Genomic DNA, 25024 nt, shown 5'->3' on the forward strand with positions numbered 1-25024 from the left:
AATCTGGCCTCAGACACTTACTAGACACAAGTCACTTCACCTTGTTTGCCTCAGTTCCTCATCTGTAAAATGAGCTGAAGAAGAATATGGCAAACCACTCCAGTATCTTTGCCAAGAAAGCCTCAAATGGGGTCACAAAGGGTTGAACACAACTGAAACAACTCAACAACTTTTGAATTGAACTACAGTGGGGAAAAATACATACTAAACAAACATACTGAAAAACACATACTAAACAAAACCTAAAGGAAATAAAGTTGGATAAGGAATAGTTTAAATTTTATTTTCTTGAATACTAGTACTTGAGGGAAGGTAGGATTAATTAAAAGAGGAAAAGGAAGTAATTGAGACTTCTATAGTAAATCTAAAGGAGATTTGGAGACACTTTCAAGGGATACAGAGGTTAATGGCATTGATTCTTTTGTCTAATTAAATTTCACAACTATCAGCTTTTACTTGAAACAGGCATATTGCTAGCACTATCCTTGTGCTTCTTGCCCATAAAGAGGGTCTTTTTTTTTCTTTCTTAAAAACAAATAGACTGAGGGGAAAGTGAAAAAAAAACCACATTCTTAAAGTGATTGAGCAAGAATTAAGAGAGAAGAAGAAAGAAGGTGGGGGGTGAGGCATAGGATGAGGAAGATTGCCTAAAGTGAAATTGAGTAGTGTGTGATAGAAGAAAATGGGAAAATACAACAAATACTGAACAACCACATATAACAACACGTGAGGGCAGTATGGGGCATTGAAAAGAGCACTGCACTCAAAATTAGAATACATGAGTAGGAGTCTTGGCTCTGTCACTTACTAGTTATATGACTTTGAACAAATCACTTCACTGAGTCTTGGTTTCCTCATCTATAAAGTGATGAGATGGTACTGGACAATCTTTAGGGTCCCTTTCATGTATGAACCTATTGATCCTATGTATAGGCTCACTAGGGGAGGGAAAAGTGGATAGGGATGATGATGATGATGATGATGATGACGATGACAATGACACTAATAAAATGCATTTATATAGTTATTTAAGGTTTGTGAATCATTTTACATTTATTATCCCATTTAACAAGATAAAGAAAAAGATACTTAGTGACTTGGTTTAGTGGAGTTGGATGAATTGGCTGAATGGCCTTGGGACTAGTTAAGGGAACACAAAGGTAATATGTGGCCCATTGCTGGTAACTTGTGTTTATTACCTGTGAAATGACTCTAATTTTTTTTTCCACTATGCAAAAATGGTAAATTGAAATCAGTTTTTTTGTGTGCTTTGAGAATCTAAACTAATTTATTAGCCTAAATGTATTTTGAAAGCTAAATAGCTCTAATAAACTCAAATTGAGAATTGCTTTTTGATTATTTGCCTAATGGCATATTTGTGCCACAGTTTCCTCCTCTGCTGTAAATAATTAGAAGCTGATTTTCCATAAGCACCTTATTTGCAAAGTCAGACATATCAAATGGAAAATTGAATTCTTCCAGTGTATAAGATTTGTGGTTTCTGTGAACCACAAATACATCTTTAAAAACATCTTGATATACCTTACAGGAAAAATGGTAATGACTGTGCAAAAAACAAAACAAAACAAAAAAACCAAAACCAAAAACAAAAAACAGGAATCCCTAGATTAAAAACCCTATAATGTTAACATAATTAAAAATTGCCATCTTAGCAGAGTAAAGTCAAACCAAGGGCCTTGTAGCTGGAGATTGTTCTTTATGTGTTAGCCCTATTTACTAATGTTAACTTTCTCATTTACTAATGTTAACTTTAGCTACCAATGTGGCTGAAATGGATCTTAAGATAACACAGAGATCAGTAGGTACTATGCCATCACTTGAAATTGTAATTAGTTCTGGCTTGTATGAACTTGGGTGGTCTTATCCTTTCTCAGGATTCATCAGAGAATGACAATCTCCTGAGTTTTGTTTCCCAATACTGTAGGACCTCATCATTTGACTGCTGTCAGGGAAGTCAGATAAGACGCAGAAGACAGACTTTCTTAGCAATAAATCTTATAGGCCGACTATGTCCCCAGAGAGTACCAGATCTGCAGTTTAACTAAATCCGTAATACAGCAAAGTATTTTGTAATGGGGTTTAACTGTATTAGAGCCCTTACAAAATGCATTTGTTTCAATCTGGTTTTTCTGATGTTTAGTATTCAAAGCCACGAAAAGCTTTTCTAGTTCAGTAGCTATGAAAGCACTTTTGAGATTCTAGGCAAATTGCAGAAGCCATTTCCAATAAGTATTCTGAAGGCCACAAACATTATGTGGCAAAATGAGAGCTGCACGAATGAAGACATAAAAGATTCATGTGTTGGTCACAAATAATGCCATAGTAAGCCATTTGACTACAGTTCAGAGGGATCAATTGATATTTTTAAAAGGTAGATGAGTAAATCAACTTTGGTAAACAATGGGAACAAAGGAAATATGAAGGATGTCAGTAATATTTTAATCTAATAGAATTGTACATCTCTAAGCTGCCTGAGTAGCCCTGTGTAATAATTGAGGGCCCAGCAGATAGAAGGGCCCAGGAGGATTATCTGAAAATATATAGGAACTACCATGCTAGGCCCCTACTTACTCATTGAAAACCCTGGCAGTTCAGACATTTACAGCACATCATCAGAAGCCTGGGACTATGAAACACTGCATTTAGAGAAGATAACCAGTAGTTATCCACTTACTAGAGATCAGTTCGTCTGTTTATTAAACGTTAATCAGCCATAAAGCTGTAATCTTTCTGAAGTAATGGTAAGAATGGTAAGAAATAGTAAGGATCCACCTTCTTCATTTTTTCAAACATATAATACTAGCAAGTAGTCCCTATATTACATTTTCTTGGGGTCAAAATTTCCAGCAATGCAACAGACTCCCCCTCCCCGATTTTGAATGATTTAACAGATTTGTCGATAGGAGTAAGAAGTAATTACAATTCCTTTTGTATTTCCTAGTCTTTCCCAACAAACAAGCTTACTAAATGTCTCAGAAAGGGCAGGTATTACATTCCCAGGTCTGGGGTTCATTGGAAGCAATGCTTGGAATCAGTATGTGTAACTGTGGCCCCTGATATTCTTATATTATAGAATTCTGGCTCATTGAATTCTAACTCTCATTTCAACTAATACTACTCTGTTACATGGGGAGGAAAATACTAATCTCTCTCATCTGGCTATAGCTGCTGGTAACTTTCTATCTGTTCATTTGGGGTTTGTACTACTCCCATTTATTTCCAAAAAGATTTTAATTTGACAAGGTAATAACTAATTCAAGGGCTTGGGAAATGACTGTTGTACACATAAATAAAAATACACTAATGCCTACAAAGTATACAAACTCATTGCTCAATGTCCATAGTCATTTTAAAAATACTTTTAAGCGTGGCTGGAATATGTTCAAAATTATTTTATTCTATAGATGTCCACACTGTGTTACTTGTGTATTGTTGATTCGACTATTTTCTCTGGGCATTTCCATAGCCTGATACCTGCATCCCTGTTAAGTGTAAACAGATAGGCACCATATAAACAAACACCTTTCATGGACATTTTGAAGTTCATTTTTTTTAACTGTGAAAACACATGATAATAAAGATTCATTGAATATTTACAATGTGCCAGTCAGAAATTCCAGTGGTACATGCATATTTTGATATCATTTCAGAATATATTGTTCATTTGAATATTATATAGAGAAATCTTTAATTTTACCTTTTGGAAATGAAGAAACTGAAGTTCATAGAGGTCAAAGACTTGCCCGATTTTCCATGATGAGCAAATGACAAATGCTGAGCTAGAAGTCAGTGTTCTGACAGTGTCCTTTCAAACATTCCGCCCCAGCCTTTGGCTGTAGTCATGTCAAGATTTCATCAAGGCCTTTGACAAGGTTTCTCATGAAATCTTTATGGCCAAGGTGAAGAAATGTGGGCTAAATGATATTACAGTAAGGTGAATTTGTAGCTGGTTGAACAACTGTACCTGAATAATCTTTGATTCGTGGATTAAAGTCAAAGTGTAGGGGAGTCTCTAAGTCACATACCATAGTTCCCAGTCCTGTTAAATTGTTTTATTAATGATTTAAGACTTAGAAAGCATGCTGATCAAAGTTATATATGACATGAAAGTGGAAAGGGAGAGACTATAGATAGCTCATGTGCCAGATAACAGATATGGAGTTCAAAAAGATCTCAATGGGTTGAAATAAAAGGCCAAATAGAAAAGATGAAACACTACAGGTTACTGCGCTCTGAGGACTTGCTACTTAAGTTCACAAAATCCGTTGCTCAGATGTTGGATGGAAGAGGTGTGGCTTAACAGCTGTTTCTGTGAAAGAGATTTAAGAATTTTAGTTGACTGCCAGATCAATGAATCAGTAATGTGATATGACTGCCAAAAGAAAAAAAAAAGTCAGTCTTAGGTTGCATTAATTAAAATGTGTAATGTCCCAAGCAAAGGATACAAAGGAAAAGCTATCATGCTATGTTCTTCCTTATCAGATCACACTTGGAGAACTATGTTCAGTAATAGGTACTGCATTTTAAAAGAGGGACAAGCTAAATAATGTTCATTAAAGAAGGTAACCAAAATAGGGCCTCAAAAACATATCATGTAATAATGACAACAATAGCTAACATTTATATTGTTGTGAGTAAAATTTTGAGAGATGGAGTTCTGGGTATGATTAATCAACTTATTATGTAGACTAGCAATAACCAATAAATTGAGGTCATTGATCTCTCTTGGTGATCCAGAGACAAAAAGTGAATGTCTCAGGCCTCTTTAAAACTGAGTCTGTTTTCCTGACAGTACATCATTGGGACTTTCCCTGATAATCCTGATTGGTGCACATTTATTAGGAGGTAGGCTAAGAATTCTCAACTCCTCCCCATTGCTTCATCATTGAGGGGAGGAGAGGCAGCTGAGGAAAGTGGCCTGGTCAGGAAACTCAACTGCCTCTAGCAATCTGAGCTGGAAAAACCACTTCAATCAGGATTTCCCTGACTTAGTTTCCCCTTTGTAGACCAGGTCACCACCAACTTTGATTAGAAAACAAAGACCCAAGAATCATTCTTGGTAGTATGGACAAGCTCTGGCTGGCTTCTAAGCTCATGGGGTAAACAGAGAGGCCCAGCCCAAGCCTTGGAAGGGACAGGAATATGATCACATTCCTTAGCCAGCTTGAGTTGGGAGAAATTTCTCTATTTGAGCTAGGCTGAAAGGTGGGGGTTCAGACAGAAAAAGGAATATTACATTTTAATATTAATACAGTATTAAAATTAATTTTCTTCATTATACAGTTTTAAGATTGGCATAACCTATGTCATTTGGATCTCACCACAACCTTGTAAGGTAGGTGTTCTTTTAAAGATAAGGAAACTGAAGCTGAGAAGTTAAATGACTTATCCAGGTCAAGAAGATAATAAATGTCTGAGGCAGAATTCAAATTCAGGTCTTCCTGACTCCCAAGTTTAGTACTTGTTATGCTGTGATACCTAGCTGTCATGTGTAGAACAGTCAAAGTAACTAGGGATGTTTAGCATAAATAAGGAAAGATTTGGGGCACATAGTTGTGTAAGGAGGGAATGAGGGAATGATAACTTTCTTCATATATTTAAAGGACTGTCACATGGAAGAGAGATTAGATTTATTCTGTATAGCTTATAACAGAGCTTGGATGAGTGTGCAGAAGGAGCTAGCTTTCTGTTTATTGAAAGAATGAACTTCGACAATTTAGAGATATCTGAAAATGGATTGGTGCTAGACATAGTGATATACACTTATAATCCCTGCTAAAGTTAAGGTTAGGGCGGGTAGATGGCACAATGGATAGAACACTAAGCTTGGAATCAGGAAGACTCATCTTCATGACTTCAAATCCAGTCTCAGACACTTCCTAGCTATGTGATCCTGGGTAAGTCACTTAACCCTGATTGCCTCAGTTTCCCGATCTGTAAAATGAACTGGAGAAGGAAATGGCAAATCACTCCAGCATCTTTGCCAAGAAAACCCCAATTGGGGTCACAAAGAGTCAGACACAAATGAAACAACTGTACAACAATAAAAAAGTTAAGATTGGTGATTGCTCATGCTCAATATTTTTGAACTAATTGGTGTCTGTACTACATTTGGCACCAAAATAGTGAGTTTTCAGGAGGAAAGAACCTAAGGAGGCAAGAACTGGCCCAGATCAGAAATGGAGCAGGTCAAAACATCTGGGCTAATCTGATCAGTGGTGGTATCGATCAATCCAGCATTGAACATGTAGTAAGCACATATTATATGCTAGACACTGTACTAAAATGCTGATGATACAGAGATGCAAAAGATATTTCCTACCTTCCAGGAGTTCACAATATAACACGTATCAGCTCATAACTGGCCACTGAATTTCCAGCCTGAGCAAGAGAGACCTAGTCCCCCCCAAAATGGATTGGCCTGCTCTCTCTGTCTTACTCTCTCTATCCCCCTCCAAACCTCACAACTGAAAGTGTTCAAGAGGAGCCTAATTATCAAGGATAAGTAGAATGTCTGTATGCTGCATTAGAATCCCTTTAAGATCTTGTTGCTCTGCAAGAGTTTACAGTCTGATGATATTAAGATTTAATTAGTTTATTTTGATACAGAGATAACCTATTGCAGTGAATAAAATGCACCAGCCTCAGGGTCAGGAAGATTTGGGTTCAAGCCCTCCTTTACATTCCTACTGGCTGTTTACCTCTGAGCTACTCTATAAGTTGCCAAGCAGGTACAGATCTGTGTTGGGATAAGGATTTACCTCTTGGCAAGTTCCCTATACTGATTCCATAAACTGGTCCAAAAATAAGCGCAAATATTCCTTGTTATATGTTTTTTTTTCTGTCACTATTTTTAATTTAATTTAAAATTTAATTTGACCCAAGGTTTTGATAGGGGTTTTCTGAATCAAAATGAAGTTTGGCAATTGGGTCTGATGGTTCTTTAAGTATATTAATATATTCTTGCTTAAGAAGCATGAAGGACCTAAGCTTGCCGCCTGAGTGCTCTCTGGCTTTTTGATTAATTGTGATATGAACAGTATGCATTCTTCCCCCTTTCTCAACCAAAGTACATTAAAAAAAAAAAAAGCAGCTTTTTGTTGGTATCAGTACAAAGTATAGAGGAGCTCAGACTTGAGTGCCAAGACTTTGAGTTTGAAGTTTTTCCTTTACTGGAATATGACTAATTAAAAAGAAACCTTAAAACTGGAGGCGAAGGAAATAGCTGAATAGTGATTAGGCTTGTTCTACACCATCCTGTGCTACTTCATTATACACCCACCCGGTTCTGTGGGCTACAGTGTTGCACATATTCCTTATTGTTCAACATATGTGAACTCAGAAAACTCGTATGCTTTGTGGATTACTATTATTCACATAGGTTTGCATCAGTGTTGAAATAAAGAGGGCAACTAGGTGGCACAGCGGATACAGCACCAGTCTTGGAGTAAGGGGACCTGAGTTCAAATCCAGCCTCAGACACTTTCTAGGTGTATGACCCTGGGCAAGTCACTTAACCCTGTTTGCCTCAGTTTCCTTATCTGTAAAATGAGCTGGGGAAGAAAGTAGCAAACCACTCCAGTGTTTTTGTCAAGAAAACCCCAAATGGCATCATGGAAAGTTGGACATTACTAAAATGACTCAACAACAGCAGAGAGAGCAGCTGGGCTTGGGATCGATAAGCCTCATCTTCATGAGTTCAAATCTGGCTTCAGATACCAACTAGCTGTGTGACCCTGGGCAAATCACTTAACCCTGTTTGCCTCAGTTCCTCATCTGTAAAATGGGCTAGCGAAGGAAACGGCAAACCACTATAGTACCTTTGCCAAGAAAACCTCATTTGGGATTACAAAGAGTCAGACATGACTGTATGTCCTAGAAACTAAAAGCAAAGGAAGAAACCTTTGACCTTACAGACAGCTGCCTGCATCAGAAGCTATCCTTTCCCCCGAACTTGCTTTGATTAGTGTAGGATGGGTCCCCACCCCATTTTCCATAAAAATGAGAGGGTGAACCAAAAATTATAATAATAATAATTTCCAGGACTCTTAAAATATAAGACCTACTTGCAGTTTATGTTTTTTCATAATGTAGTTGAGGTCTTCAAGTGAAGTTTATAAAATATAAATATTATTCATGTAATTTACTTCAATTACATTTAAGTTCAATAATGAAGGTACCATGAACATGAATTCTTTGAAACTAGTCAAGTTGACTATAATCTGCAACTCAAAGTGTAGAAATGTACTTTTGCTGTATTTGACAGTTCTACTTTATCTTTTTCATTTTGTCCATTCTAGCTGCCTTATTTTTCCCCACTTTCTTTTCTGATAATCTTCTTACAGTGTTTGACCATGTATTTTGAAAATAACAAAATGAATTATAGTCGTCTTTTCCCATAAAAAAATTGATTTTTTTTGGTTGTTATATTCCTTGCTTAGGTTATATCTTCTTTTAAAGCAAAACTAACTAAAAAAAAAAAAAGAAAAAGTTTGAAAGAAATGCCTCTTTCATGTGTCCATGTATCCTTGACTGATTTCAGAGGGTCCATGAGCTTAGATGGGGAAAAAAAACACATTTTTTTAATATAAGTTACTTTCCACAACCCCTGAAATTAAATTCAGCATTTCTTTCCATTTATTTTATATATGAAAATCCATGATTCTGAGAATGGAGCCGTAGGTTTTACCACTGCCTAATGCAGGGTTGGGGAAACTGCAGCCTAGAGACCTCAAGTTCCCCACCCCTGGCAAAGGTTTCATGACACAGGTTAAGTACCTTTGGTCTAGAAAGAAAGGAGCCCACCTTTGTAATGCTAGTTTGCCATATAAAACAGCTCTCTTTGTAGAAGTCATTGTTTCTGTTTGATGTTATGTTAAATTGTCGCAGGTTGCCAACTCCTGATATTCCATAAGCAAACTAACTTAATTGCAGTTAATCTGTGAATGATCTTCCTTTCACGCTTCTTGAGAGCCTTCTACTCGGTTTAATTATTTTCTTCAAAGACACCTAAGTTCTTAACTATAGTTACTACTTTGTTGGTTTTGCAGCCCCTCTGTGAACCGTAAACATAAATTTAAGGAAGATTTTTGAAACACAAACACTTTACCACTTAAATTATTGCATTGTAGAAGAGCTGGTTGGAAGTGTTGTCTAACCCCTTTTAATTCTAGTGCCTCCTACCTGTGAATTATTTCCTATTTATCCTGTATATAGTTTGCTTTGCATATTTTTTCTTTTGCATGTTATCTCACCCATTAGATTTTAAGCTTCTGGAGTGCAGCCATTGTCTTTAGCCCCTTTTTGTATCTCCAGCACTTAGCATAGTGCCTGGCACATAATAGGTGCTTACTAAATGTTTATTGATTGATTTAGTGTTTATTGAGTGATCAGTAATACTTTACATCAGTCTTTTCCCAACGTGGATTGAGTTAAATGGAAAAGGGTTAGGATACTAAAAACAAACAAAAATCCTTCCCATTCCATCCTCTACCACTTCATCATAGCGTAATTTCATTTTGAATTCATTTATTTCTTTGAAGTGAATTCCAAAGTACCTCACATACTCCAAGTACAATGAGAAAAATAAAATACTTCTAAAACCAAAGAGAAATATTTAAAGGTAGTGTGTTACAGTGGAAAGAGCACCGAGACTAGAGTCAGAGGTCCTAGGTTCAAATTCTGTCTCTGACCATTACCTGTGTGATCTTATACCAAACATCTTTCCTCCATGGACCTCCTTTTCCACTTCTGTAAAAGGAGAAGGTGGCACTAGATAGCCCCTGAGGACCCTTCTAGCACTGGAGCTGTGATGTGTGATTCTCAAATGTTTGACTATGCTTCAGCTCTACAATTCTTTACCCTCCCTAAATGTGAATAATAGGGCATTTACTATATAGGTTATTTTTTGTTGTTGTTGAATCATTTTAATCATGTCCAATTCTTGGTGACCCCATTTGGGGTTTTCTTTGGCGAAGATACTGGAGTGTTTTGCCGTTTCCTTCTCCAGTTCATTTTACAGATGAGGAAGCTGAGACCTACAGGGTTACACAGCTAGTAAGTGTCTTCGGCTGGATTTGAACTCATGAAGATGAGTCTTCCTGATTCCAAGCCCAGTGCTCTATCTATTGTGCCACCTCACTTGCCTCACATAGGTTAATAGTCAAGGAGATAATGTGACTTCTGAGTCTTAGAATCTATGATGGTTAGTGGCCATTAGTACTTTGAACACATTTCCCAAGAGCTCATCTGGTACCATGACCCACGCTTCATTTGTAAATGGAATAAGACAGTGTTCTTGAGATAGCAGAGATACATTTGCCCAGTGCTTGAAGAAATCTTTGTGTTCTTAGTTCATTCTTTAAAAAAGATTGACATTGCAATCACCCCCCTCACTGAAGTTGGTAAGATTCAAAGACCTACCCTGTCTGTTTTACTCATGCATAAACTGAAAGGGTTAGATCTCTCAGATCTATAATGTTGCTTTCTGTGAACCATAAATGTGTTTCCTAAGCCCTGTAAGGAATTTCAAAATAATGTCTCTAATAGGTATAAAAACTCCTCAAATAGAAAGTGCTTTTTTATATTGAACTGGAAAATGGCTTTCCTGTAACTCCCTACACCCAATCCAAGTTCTACCCTCAGAAATTATATAATAATAATTTCTGAGGTACAGTAAAAGCCTTTGTCATTGTCACATTTGATCAGTGGATAAAGGCTTAGGGAATCTTCCAAAGGAGCTCCTTGTGACTATATCCTTTCCTCTAATTCCTTCCATGATATTATGTACCATCTTTTATGGGCAATGTAGGCCATACTTGGTTTTCGTGGAAAATCAAGAGCCCTAATGAAATAATCTACCAATTCTCTTTTATTCAAGAACTTGTGTTTGAGAACGAGTATTTAATTCAACCAATCAACAAGCATTTATTTATCACCAATTATGTGCCAAACACAAGAGATACAAAGACAAAAACAGAACCGACTGTCCCCTGCCCTCAAAACATTCACATTTTATTTGAGAGGGGCGAATTCACTTTTAAATATCAGCACATCACCTTGAAACCAATTGCTAAGTCCCATTTGAAGATAGTAGAGTTAATACTAATTCACTGTTCTGAAAAAAAAAGGTCTTGAATTAATTTATGTGATTTACTTCTGTTAGTTCTCAGAACAGCCAGTTTCTATTCTGCTCTTTCCATGCATTATGAAGCCACTTCTGTTTTTTTCCTTTTAAAAACTTAATGAAATACCTTCACTTCTCTTATTTGAATATGAAAACTTTTACTGTTTTAGAAGATGATGATGAGTACTTTCCTAGAATGAAGATATTAGAGATTAAAAACCTGATGCTTGGAAAGCATAATTTTCTTAAACAAATTATCTCTCACTTGACTCTGTGATTTGACTCTGGCTAGGAGAGTAGAGGGAGCAGGTAGGTGGTGAAGTAGATAGAGTGCTGGGCCTGGAGTCAGGAAGACTCATCTGCTCGAGTTCAAATCTGGTCTCAGACACTTACTAGCTGTGTGACCCTGGGCAAGTCACATAACCCTGTTTGCCTCAGTTTCCTCATTTGTAAGATGAGATGGAAAGGGAAATGGCAAACCACTCTAGTATCTTTGTCAAGAAAACTCCAAATGAGTTTTCAAAGGGTTGGACATGATTGAATAACAAGGAGGAAGTTTAGGTTTGTGAGAATTACAAAAAACGTCATGGGAGACTTTTGTTTGTTAGTTGAAGCAAAGAACAATATTGCATTCTTGTTACCAATAAAATTTGTAGAGTATATGACCTTTATTTTCTCTCTGTATTCTTATCATTGTTTGAACAATATTGCTAAAGAAGTATGAGTATTTTTTACTTAAATACTAAAAAAACTATTACTAAGTTATTGTTAGATGAAGGGAAAAAACTCTTTTTTTCTGGAAGAAAACATTTGATACAATAAAAGTTTTTAGAGAAGTATTTACAGATGACTATAGGAAATAGCACCTTGGGTAAGTTCAAACACTCAATACCCCCCCCCCCCTTGAAAAAATAGATTAACAAAAACCCCTCACCCTCCTTTTAAGCTTGAGATAGAAAGGTAGGGTCAGTTAGGCAGTAAATATTTCTGAAGTGCTTACTGTGTGAGGGCACTATGCTGAACACAGGATATATAAAGGTAGGTAGCTTGTGTGTATGTATGAGCGTATACTAGTCCCACTTCTGACATATTGGCTGTGTGAACATGAACAAACTACTCATTAAATTCTTGTTCATTAAATGAACAGAGCCTACTCATGGTCGTTTTTACAAGCAGGTGACTTCCTATCTGCAAATGGAGAGATCTCCAAATCCAATGATCTCCATCTGGAGGCCATAACAAATAGAGACATATATGAATAGATGAAAAAGCCATGAAACAAAAACATGGTCAAAATATTTATTGATTTGATTAAAAAGCTGCTAGAGTACATCTGGAAAAATGCCATATCATAAGCAAGAAGTATATTTTTACATTTTTCTCTTTCTGTCTTCTATTGATTTGAGTGACAACATTAATGTTATTTACATTTGTTACTGTGTTTTTTATTAAACAAAATTCTAGCACTTTTGTTTACAACATTTCACTACTACATTTCAAACACATCAGAGAAATGGAAGCATACTTTCCTGAGATCTCCAGTATTAGGAACCTTTTCTTTTTAATTTGAAATTTGCTTCTTAGTGATTTTATAATAGAACTAAAATGAGCCAAACAGAGACAGATAACGACAGACGGACAGACAGACAGACAGACAGACAGAGAGAGAGGGAGGGAGGGAGGGAGGGAGGGAGGGAGAAACAGAGACAGAGAGAAAAACAGATACAGACACAGAGAGAGAGAGAGAAGAAGAACCTATTTCTATTTCATTTTTTTCAGGGGGTATTTTATCTTCTTGGTTCCCTTCCAAAAAAAGGAAAAGGTATAATATTGCGGCAGAATTTTGATGCCCCATTAGATATCTGTTTTGGAAAAGGGCATCATCCAGAATAACAGTAGGTCCTTTGTCAGGTTATTCTGCTTGGTCAATTCAAAAGGAACTTTTTTGCAAATATGTCCACCTCTCTGACATGTCATCTTTGAAGAGTGTCTTTAAACCTCAGAGTTATTTCCTGTCCTTCTCTTAAGTCTGATTTTTTGAAAAATGCCATATAGGATGGATAAAAGGTATGATAAGTCCTTTTCATCTAATGGGAAACTGGTACTCCTTTGTATTCCCAGTGCTTCATTTAGGGACTGATACTGAGTAGGTGCTTAATAAATACTTATTGACTGATTGATGTGAAGACCCATTCATAGACAATTTGTTAGAGTTGGAACCTTACTGGTATGTTAGTCATACCTTCTCATTCTATGGATGAAGTAACTGAAGCCCAGAGTGGTGTGAATTATAATAATAACTACCATTCACATAATGCTTTAAGGATTACATAGTGCTTTTCATATGGTATCTCATTTGGTCCTCGCTACAAGTTCTGTGAAGTAGGTGCTGTTATTTTCCCCATTTTATAGAGGTTAATCTGAGAGTTAGAGAAATCAAGTGACTTGCCCAGAGTCACACAGCTAGTATCTGTGGCAGGATTTGAACTCATGTTTTCCTGTCTGGACTCCAAATTCAGGTGTCTAACAACTGGGCCACCTAGGTCTCTGATTACCAAGTCTAGTACCCTCTATATTCTCAGTCTTATGAAGATCAATCAGTCAATGAACATTTCTTAAGCACCTACTATGTGCTAGCACCATGCTAAGAATTAAAGATAAGGTAAAAGCATGGTCCATGCCCTCAAGGAGCTCATGTTTAGACAGGGGAGATAACATATAAATAACTATGAAAATGGAGTTTTATTTTAGTTGTCTCATTTAGATTTAAACATAAATTTCTAAAATTGACAGAGAAAAATAGTTATGATCCTGGAATCATAAAAAAATTCTCCTAGTTTGAAAAGTCTTGGTACTGTGAAGAAGGAAATGTCAGTAAACATTGATTAAGCACCTGCTATGTGCTGGACACTGTGCTAGGTGCTGGGAATACAAAAAGAAGCAAAAGGCAGTTTCTACCTTCAAGAAGCTCACAACATAATGTAAATAGCTAGCATTTATGTAGTGGCTACTGTGAGCCAGGCACTGTGCTAAGCACTTGAGAAATTTTATCTTATTTTACAGCCCTGAGAGGTAGGGTTGTAAGAGGTTACCTTACAACCATGAGAGGTAGGTACTATTATTATCCCCTTTTTACATTAGAGGAAACTGAGGCAAACAATTGCATGACTTGCCCAGGATCACACAGCTAGTGTCTGGGGTTAGATTTGAACTCAGGTCTTTCTCACTCCAAGCCCAGCACTCTCTCCACTGAGCCATTTAAGCCTCTTGATGTGGTTGGCCTTAGTCTTCTGCATGCTACTGGAAGCCTTCCACTCATTTTCTTACACTTAAATATATGGCAGCTAGGCACCATAGTGCATAGAATGCTGGGCCTAGAGTCAGGAAGAACTGAGTTCAAATCCAGCTTCAGATACTTCCTAGATGTGTGACCCTGGGTAAGTCACTTAACCCTGTTTACCTCAGTTTCCTCATCTGTAAAATGAACTGGAGAAGGAAATGGCAAACCACTTCAGTATCTTTGCCAAGAAAACCCCATAAGAGGTTACAATGTATCAGATACAACTGAACCACAACAACAAAAACATTGAAAGCATGGGGAGTGTGGTTTGGAGTATTAAAGGACAAGAAGATGCTCTGAAAAGAATTCATTGTTGTGCTTATTTGCTGCAATATGTGACTTCTCTTTTCTGTAATTGTTTTTTTTTTTTTAAAGGCAATTAACTGCAGCAATTTTTGATGTTTCTTTTCTCTTTCTGGGTTTTTTTTTCTTTTTGCACTTGGATATGTTAGCAATTACAGTAAGATCAGAAAAAATATTCTTTTTTTTTTCTCCATTCTCTCCCAGGATTTCCTGCTGCAAATTTTTACTGTATTTCGAATACTGATACGGCCTGAAATGTTTCCAAAAGACTGGACTGTCATGCGCTTGGTTGCTAACAAGTAAGACACTTATATGTTGCTTATATATACAGTTTTCTGTTTAGGGGGAGAAGAGTGTATGAAAGGATCTTCTGGAACTCTCAAATTACTGTTGACTATCTTCCCATTTCCCCGTATTAATTGATCTGCTAAAGTAAGCATGACATATTGGGAAGGTATCATGGTATATGGGGAAAAACCGAGCATATGCATAGGGTGAGAATTGGTTTCAATATACACTTGCCTAAGTGGTCTATGTATATATTTCCAAATCATCAGATAAGAGAGTGATAAAAGCTTTGGGACTATAGAGATTTTTATTAGACATGCCCAACATGGCTCCAAATGCAGCATACATTTATAGAAGCAGACGTGTTAAAACTTTGCAAAGTAGCAAATCATATAATATGGCGTAATGTATTTTAAATAACTGCAGAAGCAGTGTTGACAGTTCCATCTTTTCTGTTTTTGCAGACAAATCAGGAGTGTTGCTGCAGCCCTCTTTAGGGCTTGGAATATTTAGTGTGATATCGTGAGAAGAATTAAATTAAATTTCAGTTTAGTCAAAATCCAGGGCCCTGCATTTTTAGGTAGTACTTAGCACAGTGCTGGCACATACGAGGTGCTTAATAAATGTTTATTGATTAGTTGACTCTAGTACTTTTGTTCTGATGTTTGGTTGTGTTTACATTATTCCTAAATATGAGGATTGGTCAATTACAGTATATGATCTACAGACCTAGATGGGAAAATCAATAATAGGGAAACAAGGACACTGCTTCTTTGCCTTCTTTAGCATAAAAAAGAAATTAAAAAAAATTTTTTAGCCTATTTTGGTAACCAGTACTTGGGTTTTTTTTTTCTTTCAAAGGCTAGTGAGTTATTTGCTTTAGCTGTGAATGCAATTCAATTAAATAGACATTTATTAAATGCTTATCATTTATAAAGCACTGTGTTAGAAATAGAAAGATAAAAACCAAGGAATCAATCCCTGCCCTCAGGGAGTTTACAGTACAACAAAAATCAGGTAGAACCATATAGTTTTCAGGTTTGTTGATTTGTTTTTAATCTAGGACTAGCATTAATATTGCCAGGTCTGACCTTTGCTCAGTATGTCATGTCTATAGTTTTCTTTTTAATTTCTCCTATATCTTGTAGTTTTCCCCAATATTCAAGTTTTTTAGATATTTTTCTTCAAATGAGAAGAAAAATTAGATGACAATTCTTTAGTTTAAATAGCCATGTAAAACATGATGACTCACAAAATATAATAGTTGATATTTAATCAGAAATTCACCCTCAATCTTCATTATTATGGGGCAGCGAGGTGGCACAGGGGATAGAGTATGAGCCCTGAAGTCAGGAAGACCTGAGTTCAAATCCAGCCTCAGACATTTACTGGTTCTCTGACCCTGGGCAAGTTACTTAACCCTGTTTTTCTCAGTTTCCTCATCTGCAAAATGAGCTGGAGAAGAAAACGGCAAACCACTCCAGTAACTCTGCCAAGAAAACCCCAAATGGGGTCACGAAGAGTCAGACATGACCAAAATGACTGAACAAAAATCTCATCATTATTTTATTGCCTAAGAAATATTACTGGAGGGGCAACTAGGTGGTGCAGTGGATGGAGCCCCAGCCCCGGAATTCAAATCAGGACCTGAGTTCAAATCTGGTCTCAGACACTTGACACTTACTAGCTGTGTTACCCTGGGCAAATCACTTAACTCCATTGCCTAGCTACTGGCCCTCACTCCCCACCCCCCCCCCAAATAAGAAATATATAATGGTGCTGATGAGGATCTGGTCCTGCAGGCCCAGCCTACCTCTCCAAGAAGCATTTGGTCTCAGTTGCAAACTGCTTCATTCTATAAGATGATCAATGCCATGATTCCAGCAAAATAACTTGTTCTTCTGACCTAAAAACTACTTTTGCTCCAACCCTTCTACAAGGCATTATATTTACGATTCTTCTCCTCATCTAGCTCTCCATTTTAAGGAGATTTCCCTTTGCTGAATTTATCCAGCTTAGATATTGGGAGACAGGGGAGGGACATGGGAGAGACCTGTGTTAAAGAGGATCTTTGAGACTGATATCTATGCTGGTTGTGCCAGCAAGATTACTAATCCTTTCTTTTAAGGTTTACTGTCAGTGTAAGCCAGTCTTTCACTATTACCAACTCCTTTAAGGACCTAATTGTAAGCTCCTTAAGGGGAGGGACTGTCTTTTGCATCAAATACAAATATTATGGCATTTGATCCTCACAGCAATCTTTTGAGGTAGGTGCTATTGTTATCCCATTTTAGAGTTGAGGAAACTGAGGCAGGTAGAGGTTAAGTGACTTGCCTTGGGTCATAGAGCTAGCTAGTAAGTGTCTGAAGCTGGGCTTCTGTACTCCAAGATCTTTGAGTTTTGACTGTCAGCATCATCACAGCCCTATTATCCCTTAGGAACCTATATTTTTTTTGTCCTTTGCAATTCATTTTATGCCTCAGCCCTTCCCCTTTCTCCAAATATATTACTGTTAGATAATGACCATCTTGCACATGTTATCCAAATGCCATATTATCAGTGTATTTGTTTATGTTTCTTTGTGCTTGAATATCTGGAAATATCTAGATGATTAGCTAATTTTGTTGATGTTATTGTTTTCATGTGGCTATTTAGTATATCCATCCTTGTGAAAACCTTAAAAAAAAGACTGATCTGACACATACTGTCTTTGAGACCCCAGGCAAGTCATTTTATCCCTCACTGTCCCCGGACAATTTTCAAAGGCACTCTATCCACTGAACAGGCCAAACTCTGGGCCGACAAAGAAAGGCAAAATCATCTCTATTATCAAAAAGTTTACAGATACCATATTTGTATGGTATTTGGATGCACAGTACTTAGCAGAATGTCTTACAGCAGGGCTCCATTAAAGTTTCTTGAAATGAATGGGGTGTAGATTGAATGCAAACTGAGGGTTCTTAATAAATGTAATGGTGAAAGAGAAATCAGCAGCCCAAATTGGTATAGGAGGAATATAATGGAAATTAAAATGAAGGACCAAAAATACAAAGCATTTTAAAGGTAAGTCTCTCCCCACCCTCAACCCGTGTGTATGCTGGGGTATTAAAATAAACCAATCATTATGTATTTGGGGTGGGGGGCAGGAATAAAAAGCTTATGAGCTTATGAGCTTAGCACTGAAGAAAATGAAAACACTTTTTCCTGAACAGAATTGGCTTGAAAGCTTTCCTTCATGATTCATTGCTGTTTTATTCCTGGAGATCACTGGGGTTATTTTAGAATGCTTTATGAAATCATTGATTTAGTAGAGTTACAGGGAAACTTAGATATCAGTCTAATGTCATGGTCCTGAGACCTTTACATCTGGCTCAGTGTTTGTCCATTCTAACTGCTGTGTTTAGGTATATTTGGGTTTACTTTGGGCCTTTCAGGGGTTCAATCTCAGTAACCTGGAAGTTTTGGCTTGTGGTAATCACAAACCAATAAAAATTCTAATTTAAAGTCAAATGGCCCTATGAATACACACTTCTGATTCTAACATGATGTGAATCTATGTCTAACCAGACAGATAAGGAAATTCAAACCCTAACAGATTATATAACTGTTGAATTATAGGCAGCTAGCTGACACCTTGCCTAGAGCACTGAATTTGGAGTCAGGAAGATCTGAATTCAAATCTTGCCTCAGACAGTTACTAGCTGTTGACCCTAAACAAGTCAGTAAGCCTCAGTTTCCTCATCTGTGAAGTGGAGATAATAACAGCACTTACCTTCCAGGGTGGTTGTTGTGAAGTTCAAATGAGATAACATATATAAAGTTTTTAGCAAACCTCAAAGCATCACATACATACTAATTGTTGTTATGATTATTATTATTATTTTTGTGACTTTCTCAGGATTACACAACTAATAAGAAACTTTAAGCCCAGGTCTCATAACTCCAAGTGTAGTATTCTCTTTGATATATTGTGTTAAATTGAATGTATCAGCTTTACATGGATAATACAGGTCATTATTTAGCCATGTGGATTTAGACACTAGTGTCCAAATGGAGGATTTGATTTCTTGTCATCACAGCATCACACCTAGTGTTTTGCCATTCCTGCTCAAGGGATCTGGGATGTTTTCTACTTCAAAGATCATGCCCTTGTTAATGTTTTCCCTTTACATTTTCTATCACCTCATCAGCACATTCAATTTGCTAATTAAAGTGATAAAACTATTTTACATTGTGAGAAAATCATAAGGGTACGCAGGATTGGTAAATTTGTCATTCCATTTGGTCAATTTCTAATTCTTTGCCACTATAAAAAGAGCTGCTATAAATATTTTTGTACAAATAAGTCCATCCCCCCCCCCTTTTTTTAGATTTCTTTGGGATACAGACCTAGTAGTAGTATTGTTGGGTCAAAGGGTGTACATGGCTTTGTAGCCCTTTGGGCATAGTTCCAAATTGCTCTCCAAAATGTCTAGCTCAGTTCACAACTCTGCCAACAGTGTATTATTGCCCCAATTTTCTCACATTGCCTCCAACATTTATTATTTTCCTTTTCTATCCTATTAGCCAATCTGATAAGTGAGAGTTAGTACCTCAGAATTGTTTAAATTCCATTTCTCTAATTAGTACTGATTTAGAGCATTTTTTTTGTGTAACTATAGATAGCTTTGATTTCTTATGAAAGCTATCTGTTCATATTCTTTGACCATTTATCAATTTGGGGAATGAGTTGTATTCTTATACATTTGACTCAGTTCGCTGTGTATTTGAGAAATGAGGCCTTTATCAGAGAAATTTACCACAAATTTTTTTCTCAGCTGCTTTCCTTCTAATCTTGGCTGCATTGGTTTTGTTTGTGCAAAAACCTTTTTAATTAAATATAATCAAATTTATCCATTTTACATCTTGTAATGCTATTCTTGTTCAGTCATGAATTCTACCCTTATCCATAGATCTGACAAGTAAACTATTCCACACTCCCCTAATTTACCCTTCACATCCCTCTTTATGTCTAAAACATGTAGCCACTTTGACATTATGTTGGTATATGGTGTGAGATGTTGGTCTATATTTAGTTTCTGCCAAACTCTTTTCCATTTTCTCAGCAATTTTTGTCAAATAGTGAGTTCTTATCCCAAAAGCTTGGGTCTTTGGATTTATCAAACACTAGATTACTATGGTTATTTACTACTGTGTATTGTGTACCTAATCCATTAAACTGATCGCCATTCTTATTTCTTAGTCAGTGCCAGATTGTTCTGACGATTACCACTTTTATAATACAATTTAAGATCTGGTATGGTCAGACCACCTTCCTTTACATTTTTTTTTCATTAATTGTCTTGATATTCCTGACCTTATGTTCTTCCAGATGAATTTTGTTATTAATTTTTCTAGCTCTTTAAAATGATTTTTTTTGTAGTTTGGTATGACATTGAAGAAGTAAATTAATTTAGGTAGAATTGTCATTTTTATTATATTGGCTTGGCCTCCCCGTGAGCAATTAATATCTTTCCCATTGTTTAGGTCTGACTTTATTCATGTGAAAAGTGTTTTGTAATTGTCTTCTTGTAGTTCCTTGATTTGTCTTAGCAGGTAGATTCCCAAGTTTTATATTATCTACCATTATTTTATATGGAATATCACTTTTTATCTCTTGCTACTGGACTTTGTTGGTAACATATGGAAGTGCTGATGATTTATATGGGTTTATTTTATGTCTTGCAACTTTGCTAACGTTGATTATTTCAAGTAGTTTTTTAGTTATTTCTCTAGGTATGTCATTGTATCATATGCAAAGAGCAATAGTTTTGTTTTCTCATTGCCTATTTTAATTCCTTCAATTTATTTTTCTTCTCTTATTGCTATACCTAGCATGTCTAGTACAATCTTGAATAATAGTGATGGTAATGGGCATCCTCGCTTCACCCCTGATCTTATTGGGAATGCTTCTAGCTTATTGGGGGTGGTATTTCTAATGCTATAGTTCATAAGCCTTATGATTATGAGTTGATATCAGTTAGGCTTAATTAGTTTCTAGTCAGGAGTATTAATAAGGTGTTATGATAAGGCATTTTATATAAATGATCCCCCAAAAGTCTGTAATGTACTCTTCCACCAGTATCTATAAAATACAGGCAAAAGTGAACTCAAGTTTCAAGGGCACGTGGCCAAAGGGCTAACTCACAGCTCCCAGTTGCTAGAATTCTTTTCTCTGTAATAAGGTACTCATTAAATTCCCCTTAGGCATGGTATAGCTTCTCTGCTGGGCTTCTTGCAGAAAGTAAAAGCTGTCTTCCCCGATTAAGTCTAAGTATGTTCTTGACCCCCAAGTGCAGACCCTGAGTTAGCTATTCCAGGGATTCTGCTAGGCCTAGAAGTTTAAAAAAAATTCCTCTGTGTCCTTCGAAGTTCACAAGGCCTTCCTCCAGTCAAAGTGCAAAAAGGAAGATACCAAAACTATGGCTGGGCCTTGCTGTTATGTCATCCCAACACCAAGTTCCTTGTCCGGGTCTTGCCTGACAAGCTTCCATCACTAAGCTGTCAGATGCTTACAGCCTCCATTCCAAACTAGCTCACTGGTTTTATACTAGCCTCACATGGTCTGACCAAGCTCCTTAACCAATCAGAACATCCTTTGGTTAACTGCTCTGATCAATTTAATCAGGATGATCAGACTGTTGGCTACTTTGGGAGGGAGTGGGGATGGGGGTAGGGTGGAGGGTGGGGCATGGAGTGATTTGATTGACTAATTTAATAGACCTCAACCCTTGCACTTTATATCCACAGTGGCTAAAACATTGGCTTGCACATAGTAGGTGCTTAGTAAGTTTTGAATTATGGTATTTAGAGGGTTTCTTTCTTTTTTTTCCACAGTAAGTTAGCAAGGTTAGGGTATAAGTTTCAGACAGTTAAGTATTAGGAGATAGAGATTTTAAGAGAAGATAGGAGCAGTTGGTGGGTTCAAATGGCAATTCCAAGCCACCAAAATGAAATATTTTAGTTCCTGGAATTTCTCCTCTGTGTGTGTGTGTGTGTATGCACGCGCGTGTACATGCGTGTGTATTGAATTGTGCTGTATCCAAGACTTTCAGTAACCAGAGAGTAGAGTGACTTTTGTGTCTGAATTTACTCTGCAGAAATAAACAAATTAAATTGTGATAGAGTACAAATCTCTCATTGACTGCATGTCAAACAGATGAGATTCCAATAGTTCCCATCTTTAGGAATGATGAATAAATGAGCAAAAGACTGAAAAATAGAGAAGCCAATGAAAAGCACTTTTGAAGCCAAATCATTCCATTCTGGTTGTGCTGGGTGTAATAGATTAGAAGCAAACAACAAAAAGCCCTTCAAGCTATCCATTTTATAGGAAGGGATTAATGATAAATACAAGACTTCACCTGACATCATGCCTGGCGTGTTATATGACTTTCCCTAGCCCTTAAAACATTTGTCTTTACTAGATAACCAGGAAACATTGTTCACATTGGGCATTGGACTTAATGTGATCCATCACTGCAGATAGTATCTAAAAGCTGAGTAATTTGGTGGAACAGCAGAAGGAATATCACCTTTTGTTCCCTATTACAGATTGTAAAGGCAGTGAATAGTCAGTAAGTTGTAGTGGGAACGGCCCTGGATTTATATCAAGAGGGACTTCATTCAATCCTTAGATTTGTCATTAACTACCTTGTGTGACTTCCTTAATACCACAATAGCCTTAAGATGAGAAAGTGCCAAGGCTGAGCAATTCCACGGGGAAGTGCTGAAGTTGTTCTGTTGAAATAGCACTAACCAGGCCCAAGGGTCCACCAGAATCCACAGGCCTGCCATGCTATTATCATCCAGCCAGAGTAGTTTGACACCAAAGATCCTATGTCATTTTCACCTTTGAGAACCAACAAGGGGGCAGCTAGGTGGCACAGTGGATAGTGTACCGGCCCTGGAATCAGGAGGACCTGAGTTCAAATCGGGCCTCAGACACATAACACTCACTAGCTGTGTGACTGTGGGTAAGTCACTTAACCCCCAATTGCCGAGAGAGAGAGAGAGAGAGAGAGAGAGAGAGAGAGAGAGAGAACCAACAAGAAGCTGTTGGTTATATTAATCTTTTCTTCAGAATAATCATCCTCTTATGAAGCGTTTAGTTCATTAGCTTTTTTCCAGGACATTAGTATGAAACCCAGGCCTGTTGTGTTTCATTAACATTCGAGGAAGGTGGTTGGTTGTTGAGAACAAACTGAGAATTAGCTTTAGAACAGAAAGCAAGGTTTGTACTTAAAGTTCAGATATGGTATGAAAATGCCTTTATTCTCTCATCAACTAGAAGACCTGGAAAAATTGTTTGTGATAACTAATTTAAAGTATCAGAACGTATATGAATTTTCTATTATTTCTCCAGCTTAGAAATGTGAGAGTCTTTTATCAGATTTTGTTTTGTTAGAAGCCTTTTGTCTTTGTTAATAGAGACTATTTTTTTTAAATTAAGTTTTTGCCTATTGCAGATGAAATACTGTGCCTGAATGCCCTAAAAAGCATCCACATATATAAAATTTGGGACCGCTGTATTTCATTAGTCATTAACACTTGTCAGTATCTGCAGAATACTGTAGTTTATAGTATATAGGGATGGTGATAGGGACTAGACCTGCAATTTTATTGGTATAGGAAACTCCCAGATGAGGAAGCTCCCTCAATACAAAAATATCAATATTTTAAAATTTTAAATAATTAATATTTCAAGTGTTTTCTTTTGTAAGTTTGTAGCACTTATACTTCTAAAGTGATTAAAGCTTAAAATTGCACTAAGATGTTTAGGATACCCTGTATACACACATGTGCACACACATGTATATATGTATGTGTGTATATATGTGCATATATATGTATATGTATGTGTACACATGCTTATATAACACTTGTGACTGGGCTATTATCATTTAACAACTATTTGACCACTTAGGAAAGTCTCAAATAAATATTTTAGATTTTCTGAAGATTTTTTTTTCAATAATAGGGAAGTAGAAAGAAAGGGAATATGTGAGGGAGTCTTACATGTGCCCTTGGTTCCCAGATTTGTAAGTCTGAACTTTAAAGGAAACCCAAGGGTTGAACATCCATTTTCCCAAACTATAGAAATAAATAATGAGGCCAGAAGGTAGCGGTATAAGAAAAAAATACATTTGTAGACAATAAGAGTAAATGTAGATAAATAGAAAAGGTCAGGAATGACCTTTGCTTTTAGTAAATAATTGAAATAAGCCAGGAATGAGAGTTGAGGTGGGATAAGACCACAGATCTTAAAAAAAAAAAAGGAATTTCACGTTCATGTAGCTAAAGGTCATTTGGAAACTTAGTAGATAAAGAAGGGGTTACTTCTCTTTTTAGGTCTGTTGCTTTTTAATAATATGTGTTAAGTGTTTGGTAAATCTTAAAAGACAATGTAAAAGTAAGATATTACTACTGCTACTATACTACTACTACTACTACTACTGTTTCTAACTGCTACTGCTACTACTACTACTACTGTTCTCCATTTTCCTTTCCTCTATCATGAAAGATTCTTGGAGTAGAAAAGTGTATCATTTAACTCTCTGTTTATAACTTCACACATAACTGCCCTTGCCCCATTCAGATGGACATTACTCAACTGCATTACTATGTCCCTTCATCAGAAAATTGAAAAACTCTTTTAATGTAGAGATGAAGAAAATTCTGTAATATGTGGGTTATATTTGTTGTCTTCCACTTGTTTGAGTCTTTTCTTTTCTACGAGCAAGATTGTATGTGCATTCAGATTTTGTGAATCATCTAAATAATTAAAAATGATTCATACCTTTACATCTTCATTGTGATGTTGCAACAATTTCTCCAGAAAACAGTACCCAATCTCTTATTTTTAACTCATTTATCTACTCTTCTTCATTATCCTAATTACTGAGAAA

General features: G+C 36.6%; 1 protein-coding gene across 1 annotated transcript in view; it reads left to right on the forward strand.

Annotated features, from left to right (window-relative positions):
* The window catches only part of DOCK4 (dedicator of cytokinesis 4), a 525552-nt gene that overhangs the window by 409900 nt on the left and 90628 nt on the right, over window positions 1-25024 (forward strand). The window contains exon 25 of the mRNA XM_027838880.1: window positions 14994-15088. Coding sequence (XP_027694681.1) covers window positions 14994-15088 — 95 coding nt within the window. The remainder of the gene's footprint in view (window positions 1-14993; window positions 15089-25024) is intronic.

Source organism: Vombatus ursinus, unplaced genomic scaffold (assembly GCF_900497805.2).
Source record: "Vombatus ursinus unplaced genomic scaffold, bare-nosed wombat genome assembly UNPS02014830.1, whole genome shotgun sequence".
Lineage (NCBI taxonomy): Eukaryota > Metazoa > Chordata > Mammalia > Diprotodontia > Vombatidae > Vombatus > Vombatus ursinus.